We start from the raw sequence: 17641 nt of genomic DNA on the forward strand, positions 1-17641 counted from the left end.
AGATCTGATCTCGTCATCATCAGTCTGTCTGGAATAACACAAAGAAACAGAACAAACTGAGACAGACTCAATCCAGAAGAACTGTGGCAATGTCTCCAAAACGCTTCAAGAAACCTGCAAAGCTACGGTACTGTGCCATTTTAGGCACTTGCGTAAAAATGCTGTAAAGTGAGGATGCCTTCAAAAATAATGCCATAAATAGATTTGATTAATTAACTTCTATTAACTTAACTAAATTAAATCAATATTTGGTGTGACCACACTATGCATTAAAAATAGCTTTTGTCCTAGGTGCATTTGAGCATTGTTTTTAAAGAAGCTTGCAGGTTTCTTGAAGCGTTTTGGAGACATTGCCACAGTTCTTCTGGATTGAGTCTGTCTCAGTTTGTTCTGTTTCTTGGTGTTTTTCCAGACAGACTGATGATGATGATGAGATCAGATCTCTGGCTGTTATCAGACTCCTTGTGCAAACAAAAATCTCACTGGATTATTACAAAAAATGGCAAAAACAAAATGTTTGGAAATGTAAGCTGATATTTCCTACTGACACACTACAGCAAAAGATAAAGATAACTGACTTAAAACAATTTTTTGTTGCTGAAAATACTATTGGATTAAGACTTTTGCACAGTTATGTTTATTGGTTATACCAATGTGCAAAAATTGACTTGGAGGTGGGTTGCCTGAACAGCTAGTCAACTAATTGGTCTTAATTACAGGGCTATGTTGTTTCAGGTTCACCTGAACCCAATCAGACACCTTTTCTAGGGGTGTTTACAAACTGTGTAGCAGTTGGTGGACTAATTAAAATGTCTCTAAAATATCAAAAATATGTGTGTATAGAGGTTGATTCAACTTAGGGATTTTATGTCACAGGGGTTTATTTGTATTTAAACTATCAAATGGACCTTCTTTTAACATCTTTCATATCTTTAGTTATTTTTAAAGGGACACTAAGTAGGAATTACTCCCATCTAGTGGTGAAATTGTATTTTGCATTCAAACTAATTTTGCTCTCCAGCGCCTCGCTTTTTCAAATGCGCGTTGCATCTACGGTAGGCGATATGTACCAAAAAGCTTTGACAGGATGTCTTCTAATAGCACTTCGTCGAGTTTTCCTTCAGGTGAACAGGTGTGTTATTTAAAACAAACTGCAACATGACAACTAACAAACGAATGTTACAGTATGAATTACTGACTGTGGAAAACATGAAATATTGTAATTAGTAGTTATGTCTAATTTATTCGTTATATTTTCAGAATTATATGCATTGTTAGATATAAAAAAAAATTATAATATAGATTGTAACACTGACTTACCTGTCGAGAAGAAAACTGGCCACTTCAGCGTCTCTTTTGAAATCTTTATCAAGCATTAGCTCTTTCCACCTAGAAAAAGCTTCCCCGACATTAACTCTTGTTTTCTGTAATCTACGGTCACGTTTCCTTTTACGTTCTATTTTTGACTGTTTTGGCGACTATGTTTTCTTCTCCTGTGGCGCGGCATATGTATGGTCCATAATACGAATGCAATCCAGACTTTTAAACTTGCCGGTGCAGTTTCAAGCGCCTCTCACTGCTCTGCACCTGCGTTTCTGGCTCTGACCGAAAACACGCTGTGGAAACGCGTTGGCTTAGTACTTTTTGTCCCTCTCTGCTATTATAGTTTTGCAAGATGGCGGAACTACATGGAAGCCTCCGTCGACCTACCCGCCCCATGTATATAAAGATAATAAATTCTTCATTTACAAGGATTAGTTTAAACATTGGCATAGGTATTTGTACACCATTGAGGGCATATTTATGAATAAAAATATTGATTTTAGATAATAAAATACCTAAAAAGTTACTTATTGTCCCTTTAATGTCTTAAAAACCTTTTACTTTTCATAATTTATTATTCATTTTTATTTATTTATTTTCATTTACTGCCATGGTTTTATGACTCTTTTACTACAAAATTATTTTATGTTTATAATTTCTGTTTTATATCAGTTTGTGATCTTTTTATTTAATTATATTCATTCTTGCACAGTTTTAAATTATTTCTAACATTTTTAATTTAGATCCATCCTAAATATTATTTATACTGTATATTACATAAACATTTTAAAATAGATTATATAATTATACATTATATAATAAAAACTTTTGAACATTTGAATATTTATTGTGTAAAAGGTTGAATATTTTTTGTCATGCTTCATTTCCAGTCATGCTGCATTTTGTTAAATTGTATCAAATAAGTATGAAAATGTAACACATTAATATATAACATGACACATTAAATGTTAGTTATTTTTAGCTTTTCCAATTCCTAATGACAGATTTATAATGTGTTTGCACTGTTATACATTTTTATTAAACAAATTAAACTAGTTAAATTGTAAAAAAGTGTGTTTGTTTGGACTGCAAATCCACAGGGCCAAGAGTGCCCACAATGTAGACGTAATCGATTAGTAAACAGTCATGTCTCATCCCTAATGTCCCCGTCTAAACAACTGTCTTACACAGGAACAAGGAAAGGTGGGTGTGATCTTCAATGTGGGCACAGATGACATCACCATAGATGAGCCTGCGGTCACCGTGAACGACGGCAAGTACCACGTGGTTCGCTTTACGCGTAGCGGTGGCAACGCCACCCTCCAAGTGGACAACCAACCCGTCATCGAGCGCTTCCCATCAGGTAAGACTTCGCAGAGCACTGGGAAAGCCATTTGGGGGTGGTTTGGGAATCCCATTACACATGTGGTTGGTAGAAATAATAGGGGGAGCTTCCCTTCGGAATGGACACATGGGGTCAGAGAGAGACACTGTATATTTTCACTCACACATCAGAGGGACGTTGTTTGGAGCCCTCGGCCTGGAATTGGATGCATGTTGAAGGCATGCCTTAATGAGGGGTACAAATTGATTTATAATTTCAAATGTGAATCATTTGGGTTTGAAGTGCGCTGTTTTTACCCTCAAACTCTTCCCAGAGAGTTTATGAGTCACCACATGCAGCGCCCAGATAACCACCGCATGCACAATCTAATAACAATTGCAAATTGACACATTTCCCCCCAAGCTGCCTTGCCTAATACATCCAGCCTGAGATGGATTTGGATCCTTTACAGTTCTCAACTTCAGCCAGCTTTGCTCTAGGCGGGCTGAGGAAGGTGTCTCTGCGCCTGTGAAGATCCTCCATCCCTGAACCGCACGCAAACTTTGAACCACAAAGCGCACTTTCATTTTTTCAGCGTCAGCCAAAATGCCTCTCGCAGGTTGCTCTGTGAACCCGGCGCTCTTGAGTTGTGGTGTAGTCGGTGCCATAAACCGAAATTGCACAGCCTAAAACTTTTGTAACAAGCCTTGATTGATGATCCCAACCCTGCAGTAGTCATCCCATGAACCGTCCCCATCCTATACAAACATCTCGCGCTGAGATCCCTTGGCCTTGTGTGCTTTCCAATTAAACTCGTGCAAACTCTCTCTCTCCCCACTGTGTGCTTAGGGAGCTGCCTTCCTCTCATAGCTGCTGTTCCACAGGAAGACATTTTCTCTGTCTCTAATAGCAATCCTCATTTTTCATTCGGTTTCTCCGATGTGCTGCTTCACGTTAGTTTAGTGCAGCGTCAAGGAGTCCTTAGCAAAAATACAGCTCTAGCCAAATAAAGCGGGGCCTCGGCTCACCTGCTATGCTCCTTCCACCCCCGCGTGTGGGGTCTTGTCTCGAAATTGCCAGAGGTTGAATGGCGCTGCGTCCCTGCTGCTCGGGGTTGAGATTTCGTCTGATTTCTGAAAGGGAAAATTGGTTTTCTACTGCTGCGACACAGGCTTCCTATCCGCCAGGTCTCCCCCTAAGCCCCCTCAGGTGGCGAGAGTCAGATGGAGCAGCCTTTCCGAAGCGCAGGGATAAAGCCGGGCTTCAAAGTCGTCACAGTCATGTCATGCTTCCTTTAAAACTGAGTTATGCGCATTTAAATGGAATGGTACAGCTTTTATGTGACACCTGTCATCCTGGGGATTTAAAAAAAACGATGATATAGGTCTTGCGTGTCATCCGATATTCGTAAAGCTTACGTGTTTAAACGAAGCCGGCTGTGTATCGCTTAGATTAACGGCTTCGGTTAATTCAGTTAATTAAAACTGAGGATTAGATGAACGGATATGTTCCCTGATGGCAGATTTGCTGCTCCCTGCGGACATGTTTGCAACTGACCGCATGCCTCGGTGTTTTGCTCAACACACCATTACATTGCCCCATAAATAAGAATCTAGTGGAAGCCTATGAATAGCAAAGCATCAGAGCGGACTTTATTGGACGGATCGGTTTGTTTTTTTCGCTTTTTTCGCCGCTTACTCATGGACGAGACCTATTTCAAGTTTTCTTTGAAGGTTCAGTGCAGAATTTGCCACACATGAGCTCTTTTAACAGGCTTATGGGAGTGGGAGGTTTGGCCCTCGTTCAGGTTGCAGGGTGGGCAGGACGAACGGAAGGCTTGTATCTCACACGGCTGTCACAGAAGGAACATGGCACGGTATGTGGTATGTCAAAAAAAAATGCCATTAACACTTAGCATACCAACATCTTCCTTCAAGAAAGAATACTTTTAACTGCAATTTTAACTGTAATTTCACAGTGTAACCATCCCACTAAGAACCCCCTAGTGACTATGTGGCCAATGGTGTGACAGTCATCTTTTAGTTTGTTCAGAAACATTGTTCATGCATTTGATGACTCGAATACACCATTTTTTACCATTTTCTTTCATATGGCGTTGACCCATTTACTAGATTAGATGAAGGAATTTTCTGGGAATGTCTCAGCCAGTGTGAAGTTATATACATGATGTCTGAGAGGAAATTAACATCACTCTGTGACAAACAACACTGACCAAACTGGTATAAAGGAGTATTAGGAGGACTTGGATTTTGACAAGATGGTGGTTGAGAGGAGAGAAGAGAAAATATGAGGATATTGTTCTTTTGAGTGAGTAACAGGAGCTCATTTTAGCTCTAGTGAAAGGATCTGTCAGAAAACGGGAACTGTAGACTGTAGATACACGCTGTTCCTTATCTGGCAGCCATGACACCGAGTCAGTTACATCTTTTGTGTCTTTTTATAATTACACGTGTCCTAATTTATGCAGGTACTGTACCTCGAGATTTTGATACTAGATGCAGCACTGATTGCATTGTTCTCACTCTGATTTCTTGCAGAGACCAGAAAATGTCTTCCGGAGCAGCTTTGACACCACCATTGTATAACTGCACATAATATGTGACATTATCACTGATATCATTGTTGTCTTATTGATTGTATGAAATTTCCCTCAAGTATTATTCGCTAAGATGACATCACAATCAACCAGACCAAAATTAGAAGATAAACCATCTCTAAATATGTCCTCAAAGCTTTCTAAACAGAATTAAACATGCTCTAATTAGTCTCGAGCTTCTAAACTGTCTAATAACTAAGAATCCTCCTTAAACCCACATAACTACCAGCATAAAGCTCGTTTAGACTTCCTAACTTGCTAAACTTGATAGTCTTGTTGCCATGTTTTTAACCATGTGACGCTTGAACTTCCAGATATTAACCTCTTATCTGTCTCTCTAAATTCTTTGAAGGGAACATTGATAATGAACGGCTTGCTATAGCCAGGCAAAGAATTCCATACAGACTTGGTCGGGTAGTTGACGAGTGGCTACTCGACAAAGGTAATAAAAATGAATTAATTAAACAATGACTTAATGACTTATTAAGGCTCTGTAAGAGGCGCAGTTCCCTTAAAACCCACAAAGCTTCAAGCCATTTTAAATAAAAACTTCCTAAAACCAAAGCCTTTGCATTGGCATACAGTGGGCCAAAGCAAACAGAACTGTGGCTGCCCACTTACAATGTAAATCCAATCGTTCCTCTCCATGTGGCTTGTTCTTTTCAGATCATGTCCTTCACAAAGTTCGAACTGCACCGCTTCAGAGATTAAGGTTTAATCTTAAACATAACTCTGACTAACCCTCTAACAGCGCTCCATAACTGCAACAACTGTCTGTAAATAGTTTCTTTTTTTGCTGTCTTATGTTTTCTTCTGTGATCCCCTCTGACTTCGCTAATTTTGAAGCAAGGGTGCTTAAAAACACTTTAACTATAAAATCTAGATTTATATATTCCAATCCCAAGCAGTTAAAGGGACTATTGCTTCTTATAACACTAAAATCAGAATGACGTTTCAAAATCCCCTTTAACCCTTTGAGTGTAATGAATCCCAAAAAATATATATATACATGTATATTAAAAAAAAAGATGATATTTTTCGAACCGTGTTGAAACTTAACCATGTTGTAATCTTTGGACCCGTGAGACATCTGTAAACAGATGAATCCTGCATGGTATTCGATTTTCCCCAAGAAACTCTTTCGGTTATTAAAAGTGCAGAAACGATCTCTAGACGCCTGCATCAGCACATTATTAAAGAAATTGGGCATTTAAGTTCAACTGTATGTGTAAGTTATCAGACTTTTTGGTTGGTTGCGCCCATTTCATCTATATGCAAACTTCCTTTTTCTGTGCTGAGCTAACATCACATCTAAATGTTAAGTGTAAAACAAATACGCTTGCACTGTTTTTTCAATGAAAACTGACCTTTCTGAGTCTGCATACATTCATTGATTAAACTCGATAACATGCAGAGTATAACCTGATCCAAAGTTCAGTTCTACATTTGTCTAAAAGTCATTTTCAGATGTTTACCTCTCCCTTGTGCATCCAACTAACATCCTTTATCGATATATAATTATATATATATATATATATATATATATATATATATATGTATGTATGTATATATTCAATGAGTATTTCCTCATAGTCTGATTTGATTTCTGCTCTTTGATATAAATAGGGCGTTAAAACTAAAGCTAATTCCGTCTTAAACCTCCCCTAAATCGAACTAACTCAGAGGGTTAAACAGTCTAAATATTCATGAAATACATTTTCGTAACCAAATGAGAGGAAAATTGATGTCAGCCTTTGCACATTCAGATGTGATTAACAATGTCCCTTTAACATGTGTAATCATGTATCAGTTTTAATCTATAAGTAATGATAATGACGCAAAGCCCACATACATCAGGTCTGTGTCCTGAATGTTTCATTTTACTGAGTGACTGGTCTTTGTGTGAGAAATTTGTCTGTGCCTCGTGCTCTCTATCTCAAAGGCTCTTTGGTCTCCTCATTCTCCTCCATGTAATCTTCTAACCTCTGTCACTGGGTCTCACATTTAGAAGCAAGAAAGATCTGACCTACCTTGAGTTAATCACAGGAATCCCTTTTTTATTTTTATTTTATTTGTATAATTTTTGCATCTATGCCTGACGTGAGGAAATGTAATCTCATTGCACATTTTTAAATAGCAGGAGTAATGCACCTAAACATGAATATTCCGTCGTTATTTATACAAATGTCTCATGCTGTTCCAAACATCCGCAGGACACAGAAGGAGAAATTTTAGATACTGTCCTGGTCGATTTATTCCAGTGACTGAATATAGAAAAAAAAGAAGAAGAAATTAAAATAAAAATTTTCTTTCAACGGTTCTGAATCTCTAAAATATCTTTAAATAATTGTCCAAAGAAAGCCAATGGGGTGTAGTGTCCCCGTTGACTTTCAATGTATATGCTAAATACCTTATTTTATATATACAAACAACATGAGCAAATAATGATAGAATATTCATTTTTGTCATTTAAAGTTCCATGATAAAGAGAAACTGTCGTTTATACCGTTTTCTCAGTAGTACTTTACGTACTGTATTATGTCAGCATATGTAACCATCCCTAATGTCACACATTAATCAGAATAATCTTTCCACTGTACGATAAAAGAACATGTGCAAGTGGAAAGTGGCCATCTGGCTTCTTCCCGCTCTTTAACGACGTGCCTTTCCGAGATGATGGTCTTTTTATCTCCACTCGCATGTCAAACTTGGTTATTTTCAACTGTTAAAATCGAGACCCTACTTGTGTTAAATGGCAACCCTTCATTAAGCATTAAGTGGCTCTCACTGAGGGGATAACAACTGCCCACTTCATAATCAACTGTGTCAGAGTACCTGTTCATCAGGATTAAATGGATGGCGGCAGTCCAGCTCTCAGGGGCCAAAGGAAATGGCACTTTGAGTTAACCATCCCTTTCCTCTCTAAGTAGTAATTCTGAAGGTTTTGTTGGCATTAAATTATATCTAAAGTTTAGCCCGATGGCTTAACATTCACTATTATAATTCAAAACCACTTGAATCAAGTCCGTAGCGCCGCGACTACCTGTTGTAGCTTTTATAATAGTAATTCAGATTTCTTGTATTTTCATGATGGTCAACTCAATGATCAATTCAACCAGCGGTGTATTCAATGTGAAATGACTCAGTGACAACTCAGTGGAGATTCAGGGGACGAAATCTTCATTGGAGAGGCATAGTGTGTGTGTGTGTGTGTGTCCGTGTGTGTGTGTGTGTGCCCCTATCTATGTCTATTTGTGGGGCTTGCCTTGGTGACACATTAGCATTTGAGCTGGCAGATGACACTTATTCATGCAGATTAGCATCAACGAGGCCTCTGTCTCTGAATAAAACATATCCAAAACTCTTTACATACTCATAAATATTGTTTTCCAATTTGGTCCTCCTTATTCAGTTCATTATCCACAGCTCAAACCCTACTAGTTTAATGAGGCTCATATTATAATATACAGCCATTATTCTATAATGGTAGGGGCTCTTCTATTGCTCCGCGATCTGGCCCTCATAGAGGCTTCAGGATTGATCTCTGGCATCATGTTTAATACAACATTTTATCCCCTGCACTAACCGGGTCAGATACGGCTGCCATTCGAATTGGAGATTTCCATCGCCAGGTTTAAATGTTAAAAGTGTTATCAGCTGATTTAGACACATCATGTCGGTAACGCCAAAAACAGCTTGTACTGATGGACCTATTTGCTTCTCTGTCTCTCTTTGCTGTCATACTGCTCTCTCTCTCTCTTTCTCTTTCTCTACATCTCGCTCTGTCTCTCCATCTCCTCTCTGATCCATCACAGGTCGGCAGTTGACTATCTTCAACAGCCAGGCGGCTATAAAGGTGGGAGGTCAGGATAAGGGACGGCCGTTCCAGGGCCAGATCTCAGGCCTGTACTACAATGGGCTGCAAGTGCTAAAATTGGCCGCCGAGGGAGATCCAAATGTACAGGTGACAGGAAACTTGCGTTTGGTTGGAGACGCACCCTCTGTCCTGTCTACAGAGACCACCTCTGCCACCCCTCCAGCTGCGGCGGACATGTCCACCACCATAATGGAGACCACCACCACTATGGCCACTACCACCACCCGTAGACAGCGCTCTCCAAGCCTGAAGGACAGTATTGCGCAGGTAAGGACGGGACAGTAGACTGTGCGTTTATCTAGAGAGACGGGCGTCTTGTTGGCCCGTCTCTCTTGAACGAGGGATTTTGTTGCGTTTATAAAGAGTTTTGTTTTACAAGATGTCCAGTTGGTATCAGCAATAAAAGAGCTGACAGGACAGATCACCCTGGGGTAAAAAATCTGTCATTTATTGCGGAAAAAGAGCCGTCACTCTGCATCTGGAAGGCCCTGAAGGACAAGAATCATAATGCTTGGATTCGCATGTGTCAGGATATATCACCCCCACATATGCTTTTCTTTTCATTCCTCCCACACATAGTATTTTACTAGTCACATTTCCTTTGAGCGGTCCTGCAATTTTCTCAAGTCGCTCTTTTCTAAGCCTCGAGAAACATATTTAGAGCTATAGCACTTTTCTTGTGAAAGCAAACACTTTAAACAATTTCTCTCCATTAGTTTGATTTGATCTTGTTTTTTTTGTTTTTTTACTCTAATTAAAGGACTTACAGTTATATGCAGTGTTGGGTAAGTTACTTTCAAAAAGTAATGAATTACTATTACTAATTACATCATCAATGTTGTATTTAAATTACTTTGCTAATTACTCTGTCTGCAGAGTAACTTAGTTACTTAATAAGAAACTTAATTATTCAAATCGCTAGCTGGGGCTACATCTTAAAATCCCTATAAACCTTAATAGAAATTAAACTCTTTATTCTTTCAATTTGAGGCAAACATAATAGTTTAGCCTTTTAGCTTTAAAATAACTGTAATACTTAAGCATTTTTATAAAAAGTGTAACCGTCTCCAGTTAACAAATGAAAATACTCTAACAACATATCTGAATAAGAAAAAAGCTTAAGAAAAGTTAAACAATACATCTCAGTTTGGCAAGATGTTCAGGAAGAGCCCAACTAGTAAAATCCATACAGGTTTGTGTAAAAATAACACTAATGTAGGTAAGAATAAATTACATTAAATCTTTTCATAAGTCTTTTTACATTAGATCTTTTCTGCTGAATAAAGCCATGTCAGGCATAGCAGGACTTAAGTTCAAAAACGATAAAAAACAATAAGATTCTTGATTATTTATTAATTTATTTTTAATCTATTTTCTTTTCTTTTTTTTATCTAGATGAGGGTGTTTGCACACAAGTTTTAGTTTCATACGGATTACATAGTAAGATAAAGGTGAACATAATAATGCATTACACCCAACACTGGTTAAATGTGTCAGGAAAATAATATATTTTTAATCATAGTAAAAAAATAAAATAAAATAAAAAAACCTACAGAAATTTATTTTTTACAAATTTTATATAAAGCACCTAACTGAAAACGATGCATTCAAAAACACTTTCAAAAACACTGCTTTATTCTCAGTTAATAAACCTTTTTTGTTGTTGTTTTTGTTTTTTCACCTTTTTGTTAACTAGAAAGCATTATTAGCATATTCAAGACTATCACAAATCATTTTCACAATTTCAGTATTGCAACATTGGCATATTGCTAAACAAAATATTCAGCATGGCATTGATTTCGATAGTGTAACTTAATATTACCATGTTGCTAATTAAACTAACAATAAAATATTCTTCACAGGATAAAATCCCAACCGATTTCTGAAAACTCTATTATTTTACTCTACAGTTTATTGTATATTCATCAGGAAAAGTATATGTAAAAACATTTTGTGGTGAAAATGCACCATAAATGTATATTTTAAAACTCAAATCTTTCTGAATCCATTTATTATACACACACACTATATACCATATTCGCTATATACACACACACACACATACACACCACACACACACACACACACACACACACACACACACATATATATATATATATATTTAATGTAGTATATTCAAAATGATCACAAATCATATCATTCTCACAGTTTTGACAAAACCCTATGTTATTCAGCTAAATAACTTGGGGCCATCTACACTGTTGAGCCCTCATTTATTTATAAAGACTTTCCTTAAAATATTTGTTCCGCTCTTGTCATGAAAGCATAGACTGACCATTGTTGTTCCTAGTCCAGCTATTTTTAAATTCTGTTGGCAGCCTAAGAAAACACATTAACCTCAAGCAGCATCTGTAAAATGCTGGAGCACGCGGCTATTAATATGGAGGATATTGAGTGTCATATCTGACGTGTCTGTTGTCTCGGCCCCCCATTCATCACATATTGGTAGCAAGTTAGGAGCTTTTGCCTCCCCCACTGTCAGCCTTTATCATGAGGTGTTCAACTCTATTGATCAGGAGATGCATGTTGATAAGAATAAAGGGCAAGCTCAATAACAATCAGTGTCAATCATAGTAAAACTGCCAAGATCCATAGCCACAAGCGGCACGCATTAGCGCAAATGAGGACGGGCACGGATTCTCTCACATGTGTGCTGTGAATCACTCCTAATCCACCCTGTCCTGGGTGTAAATAGTCATACAAAGCAATAGCAGGGAAATGGGGATTTGAGTGAGACAGCTTAGTGCCAAGGAAGTCCCAGTGCACCACTCCTCTCCTCTTCTCCCCAAGATGAGTAAGACATTTATATGGAAGAGCACCAAACACTGTGTCTAGACTACAAATTCATTCATTTTATGAACTATATTACCATTCACAGTGTAAAAAAGACATTTCTGAGATACGTGTAGTTTAAATTGATTGTTTTACCCAATATTTGTGTGTTCTATGTATTTTTTAAGTTATTAAAGCAACATAATTGTGAGCTCCGCGCAGATTATTTTATAATTAGCTTAGCAACATGCTAATGCCACTCTTAAAATTAGTTGTGAGTAGATCTCATGTACAGTACTTTATCATTAGCTTATGAATTGTTTGTCAATAAATTGCATGTTGTGTAGTTGTTTGGCTAGTTTAGCAACATTACATTATTAAAATAAATTGTGAGATGATCCTGTACTGAATATTTAATTGTTTAGCAGTATGTTTTTGTTACACAGAAATTTGCTATGCAGAGTATTTCATAAATAGCTTAACACTGTTGAAATCAATTGTGAGTCAATCTCATGCAGAGTATTATAGCAACATGCTAGTCACTGTTGAAATGAATTGATTTGGTCATGTGCAGAATATTTTTTTGTTAGTTTGGCAACATGCTAATGCTACACTTTATTGCAATTAATTGTAATTAATGCAATAAGTCTATGTGGATCACTTGTGAGGTAAACAGACTTACATAGAGAGTTCTCGATCAACACATTTATAATGTAGCCTGACAATAAAAAGGCTCCCTATTAAGGCAGCTCCCTTTGTAGTCAATAGAAAACAAGGAAGCTCACATCAGGCATTGGTGGGAGAATATCTAAATATTTGAAGATTTCAAACTCAAGTCAAGTGTTCTGGAAATCAGTCAGAGCTTCAGGGTCAAACATATTTTATTATTTCAGCCTCATTTTGAGCGGCTTGTGCTGTTTTGTATCAAAGCGTCCATACCTCCAGCAGCACAAATCTTTTGTTCTAAGATTGCTTTTCCACAACTTCAAATTGGACTTCAAATTTGTGGTGCTTTTGAAGTGAACCTTCACGACACCACGTAAATCACAGCCCACGTCAGGGCTCTTGCAGCGCATTCCAAATTGTGCCGTTGTGAATAGTGTCTGATAAATAAGCCCTTGATCAAGCTGACACAATACTATACTTCACTTTTAAGGATTAGGACATATAAAGTGCCCTCGACTTTCTTTTTGCCATGTCAAAAAAAAAATTGTCATGGCCTATTTGTCAAAAATGTATGCACATATCAAAACACAACCTGCAATTTCAGTGCTCTTAATAAACTTGTCTTAACAAACACATAGCCATTGTGCAGAAGTGCAGATAAGAAGCGCGCTAATTATCCTTTAATAAACTCAGTCAGGCAAAACTAATGCTGCAGTGCGTCTTTTAATTAGAAGTTCGAAATGTCAGCGTCTTTAGTATTTGTAAATCAGACTCAGAAACCAAGCAAATTTGTCACAGCTTTTCTTTTGTCCCATTAAATGCTTTGATTGTTCAATGCATGGCTTTTTGTTAAAAATAACCCTGATGGTGCTTTCTGTGCATATAATGTTTGCCGTCTTTTTTCCGTTATTCGGTATTTGATGGATGTCGAGAACACAAAATGTTTTTGTATATTTGATGTAAATTAAGCATAATAACATTGCTGATATGATGGAAAGGCTTTAAAACAGAATGTTTTTCTCAGTGAGCTTACCTTCGAAAGTAATTTAACTTTGGCCAGTTGAGGTTTTGAAATATTTGTAGCGGACAATAGTGAACAGTCAAAGAACAAGAAAAACACTAGCAAAACGTGGAATAAATCAATACAGCACTTTTTCATCCAGACCGATTAAAGGGGTCATATGACGTTGCTAAAAACCACATTATTTTTTGTATTTTTGTAATGCAAAGTGTTTATGCGGATTAAGGTAAAAAAAAAAACATTATTTTCCATACAATGTACATTATTGTTGCTCCTCTTCGCCCCGACATCTGAAACGCGTAAATTTTTACAAAAACTCATTGTGCTGAAAAGCTATGTGTGCTCTGATTGGCCAGCTATCCAGTGCATTGTGATTGGCTGAATACCTCAAGCTGATGACGGAAATGTTACGACCTTTAACATACTGTGATGCCATGTCCCGGTGCGACAAGACAGAACCAATAAAACCCATTACAAACGAGGCATTTGTTGCATCCAGTGGGGACATAATTATGGATTATAATAACTTATACTGTCTTTTTAAGCGCTGTGTTGCGCATCGTGCCGCTTAAACATAAGACATCATTGTAGGCTACTCTGCGGGTTCACGAAACAGTCGTCTGTAAAATGCGCTGCACACATCTGAATATTTTTTGGTTGAACTGTTCTGGAATAGTCTTTTAAATACAACTTAACTGATTTTTAGTTGTGTCCTCTTTTGGAAGACCAAACACAATTTGCATGGCAGTGGCAACAGCAACAATACTTCTGCAAGAATCAAAGTTACATGTGTACACAAAGTTTACATTTGGGTGGTGTTATGCAAATCTTTCCATACAGTGATGAAGACATGTGGAGGAGTGTTTAAACAAGGTGTTTTAAGAGGGTGTGGTCGAGTCTTAACTTTTATAAAGAATATCTCTTTGGATTTGAGACTTTAGTCTTTGCCACTTATGCTGGGTATACACCAAAATATTTTTTTTTACATCTTATAAGATTTTCAAAATGTGATAGACCACAAACATGAGGATAAAAAATCCTAGATTTAATCCTAGGTTTTGCTCCTATAGTGTGTGGTGTGCCCTGATGTGACAAAGACAGCACACCACACACAAACAGATTTTCAACCAGAGTCTCGACTGTGAACACAGTCTCACGATACTTCATAATAAGCATGGCGGGCGATATGCAGGAAGAAATTACAGTGATAGTGTTTGGAATGATTTTCACAGAAAATACACGACACGTTGTATAAACATTTGTGCTGTTGCCACAAATGAACAAACTGATCCTCCATCTCTGCTGTCCACATCAATTTTTTACTTTGTGCTGTGCCATGACTGCTTCCATCTTCCATCAACTCACTTTCTGATTGGATATTGTTTAGTTTCATGTGATAATCTCCAGAGCGTGTGTGCGTTTGTCCTCGGGGTTCCCCCCACACATCAGGATTTTTGATTGTAAAAATATTAAACAAGTTGAATATTTACGATTTGTGATCGGGGCAGCTCCAAAGTTCTTCCTATCAGGTTTGGACACTCTTTTTCAGTATTCAGTACCGATACCAGTGAAAATCCACGGTTCTCGGTACCAATTTCGGTACCAAAGTAAAACACAAAATATGCTAATTAAAAAAAAAAAAAGTTTCATCACTAAAAATAAACCAATGGCATTCTTTATACTTATTTACAATTGTGTTTAAAGTGTGTTTTTCTACAAGTAATATAATTATGAAAACCAGTAAACATGTTTCACTCAAATTTAATTTGTCTTTTAATTAATGAAATGTAAACACATTTAATTTTTTGGTAAATAAAGTGGATTTGCTATTAAAATTAAAACATGGAAAAAATATTGTGTGATTTATTTAAAAAGTTTTATTAATTTTTTCAACAGTAGTAGCAGTATCAAATACATTCTACTAAATACTAGTAATGTTTCTAGCACTATGCCTTTATGTAAACATTTACTTTTATTTTGACGGGCAACTTTTATTTTGACACTGGTTTTACTCAGATGAAACTGTAAAATCCTTTTGAAGTGACGCAGAACAGTTCTGGTGATGTTGTTTATGTATTTATGTCCTCTGCAAGACTCATGCGCTTCAGTCTATGTAGTAAACAAACCCGCTCGTCTCTGTCATTCATTCATTCACACGGAACATGCAGGATTCATATTTTAAACCAACTTTTGCAGCTTAACATTTACATATACTGGTCCATATGGAGATTTGATTAATTTATGCTAACTTTGACAAATTCCGTGACTGTCCATATTAAAATGTAAGTTTCATTTTCATGACTGAATTTAGATATTCCGTCCGCGTTTTCTGCTTCGCGGAAATCATAGCACTGTATGGGTCAAGAACCGGGCTGACCGTGTATTCGGTACCATCAGTACTTAAAGAAACATGACATGACATTTTAATTTTTTTAGTACCGACTAGGTACCGAAGTACTGGGTCTTTTGACAACACTGCCTCACACAAGGGAAAATCAAGTTAATCTGGACATAGTCTGGGATTGTCATAAGGGGGGAAATCGGCCCAAGATCAGCCTGATTATCTTTTGTTGTGTACCCAGCTTTAAGGGATCTTATCTATGGAAAAACAGCTTGTAACACTCCAAAGAGAAAGTACAACTTGAAACTGCATCATATGATCCAAATATAATATATTAAGATAGAATCTTATCTGGTCTTGAATGAAGAAGGAAAAAAAGTGTTATCTCAGTAATCGCTTCATGGAAAGCACACACATGAACCTTTAGGTATGAGGCGCCGTGTAGGATTTAAATCAAACTTCGCTTATCAATACATACATAAAACACGTGCATATACACCTATAAATTACTCGCATATACATGCATACTACTGAATGTTCAAAAATACATATATAAAATACACGTGAACACTAATATGAATTCGATACCAATACATATAATGTTAGCAATGTATGCATACACACTTGTGAATAACTTGCGTATACATATAAACTTGACACGTGCATACACCTACAGACACTCACATATACATATTAACTTGATCCATGCATATACACCTATTAAACACTCGCACATACATATAAACTCGCTGCATACAAACACAACTGCACATACTCGCACATACATATAAACTTGATCAGTGCATATACACCTATTAAACACTCGCACATACATATAAACTCGATGAGCGCATACACATCCATAAAACACTCGTGCATACATAAACCATAACATTTACTAACGTATACAGTTCAGATGAGAAAAACATGTGTACATGTATATATGCGAGTGATTTCATATGTGGATGTGCGTGAATTTTCAGTATAAACGGAAGGCATTTCAGTGTAAACGGAAGGCATTTCAGTGTAAACGGAAGGCGTTTCAGTTTAAAAGGAAGTCGTTTAAGCGTGTACGGAAGTAACCTGTCTAAAGGTCTAAATACCGCATTTGCAATCATGGACCGGGATTGTGCTATAGCTACACGTGAAGCATTTTGCGTAATGTTCTTTTTTCGCCCACTATTATAATATCAATTACCATCAGTTTGTGTTGCCTGCTCACCTGCAGTCTCTGCCTGCAGTCAGAAACACAATCTGAATCGCGCACTTTGTTTCGGCCTTCGAGCCCTGGCATACAAAGCATCAATAACAGCGCAAACGATGCGATCATCCGCCGGCGAAGTTCAAGGACCGTGATATCACACTTGTCATTGGTAAAGTAACTGGCAGTTTCGATCTAGAAAAAGGTGAGAATTTCACTTCTATGAAATCTTCACGAAATAACTTCCAAACGCTATGCAAGTTAACGTTACACACACACACATAGACAGAGGGAGAGAGAGAGCGAGGGAGAGTTTAACTGCCTCTAGTTAAAAAATATAAAATTTGTTCCCAACTAAGTCCCACATAGTGAACTTAGCCATTTTCAGAATTAAGTGTTTAAGCTATTTGCACAGAATCGGAATATCATAACTTCATAATATAGTGAGTATGTTTGCAAATATTTTGAACAAAACAAA

The 17641-nt window shown here is 37.2% G+C and overlaps 1 protein-coding gene across 18 annotated transcripts in view; it reads left to right on the forward strand.

Annotated features, from left to right (window-relative positions):
- Positions 1-17641, forward strand: part of nrxn2a (neurexin 2a) — a 336553-nt gene that overhangs the window by 309345 nt on the left and 9567 nt on the right. For 10 of the 18 annotated variants that reach the window (XM_026195944.1, XM_026195945.1, XM_026195934.1 and 7 more), the window contains 3 exons: positions 2515-2686; positions 5617-5706; positions 9080-9408. In XM_026195944.1, coding sequence (XP_026051729.1) covers positions 2515-2686; positions 5617-5706; positions 9080-9408 — 591 coding nt within the window. The remainder of the gene's footprint in view (positions 1-2514; positions 2687-5616; positions 5707-9079; positions 9409-17641) is intronic. The other 8 variants (XM_026195946.1, XM_026195947.1, XM_026195948.1 and 5 more) reach the window with 1 other exon arrangement.

Source organism: Carassius auratus, chromosome 21, assembly GCF_003368295.1.
Source record: "Carassius auratus strain Wakin chromosome 21, ASM336829v1, whole genome shotgun sequence".
NCBI lineage: Eukaryota > Metazoa > Chordata > Actinopteri > Cypriniformes > Cyprinidae > Carassius > Carassius auratus.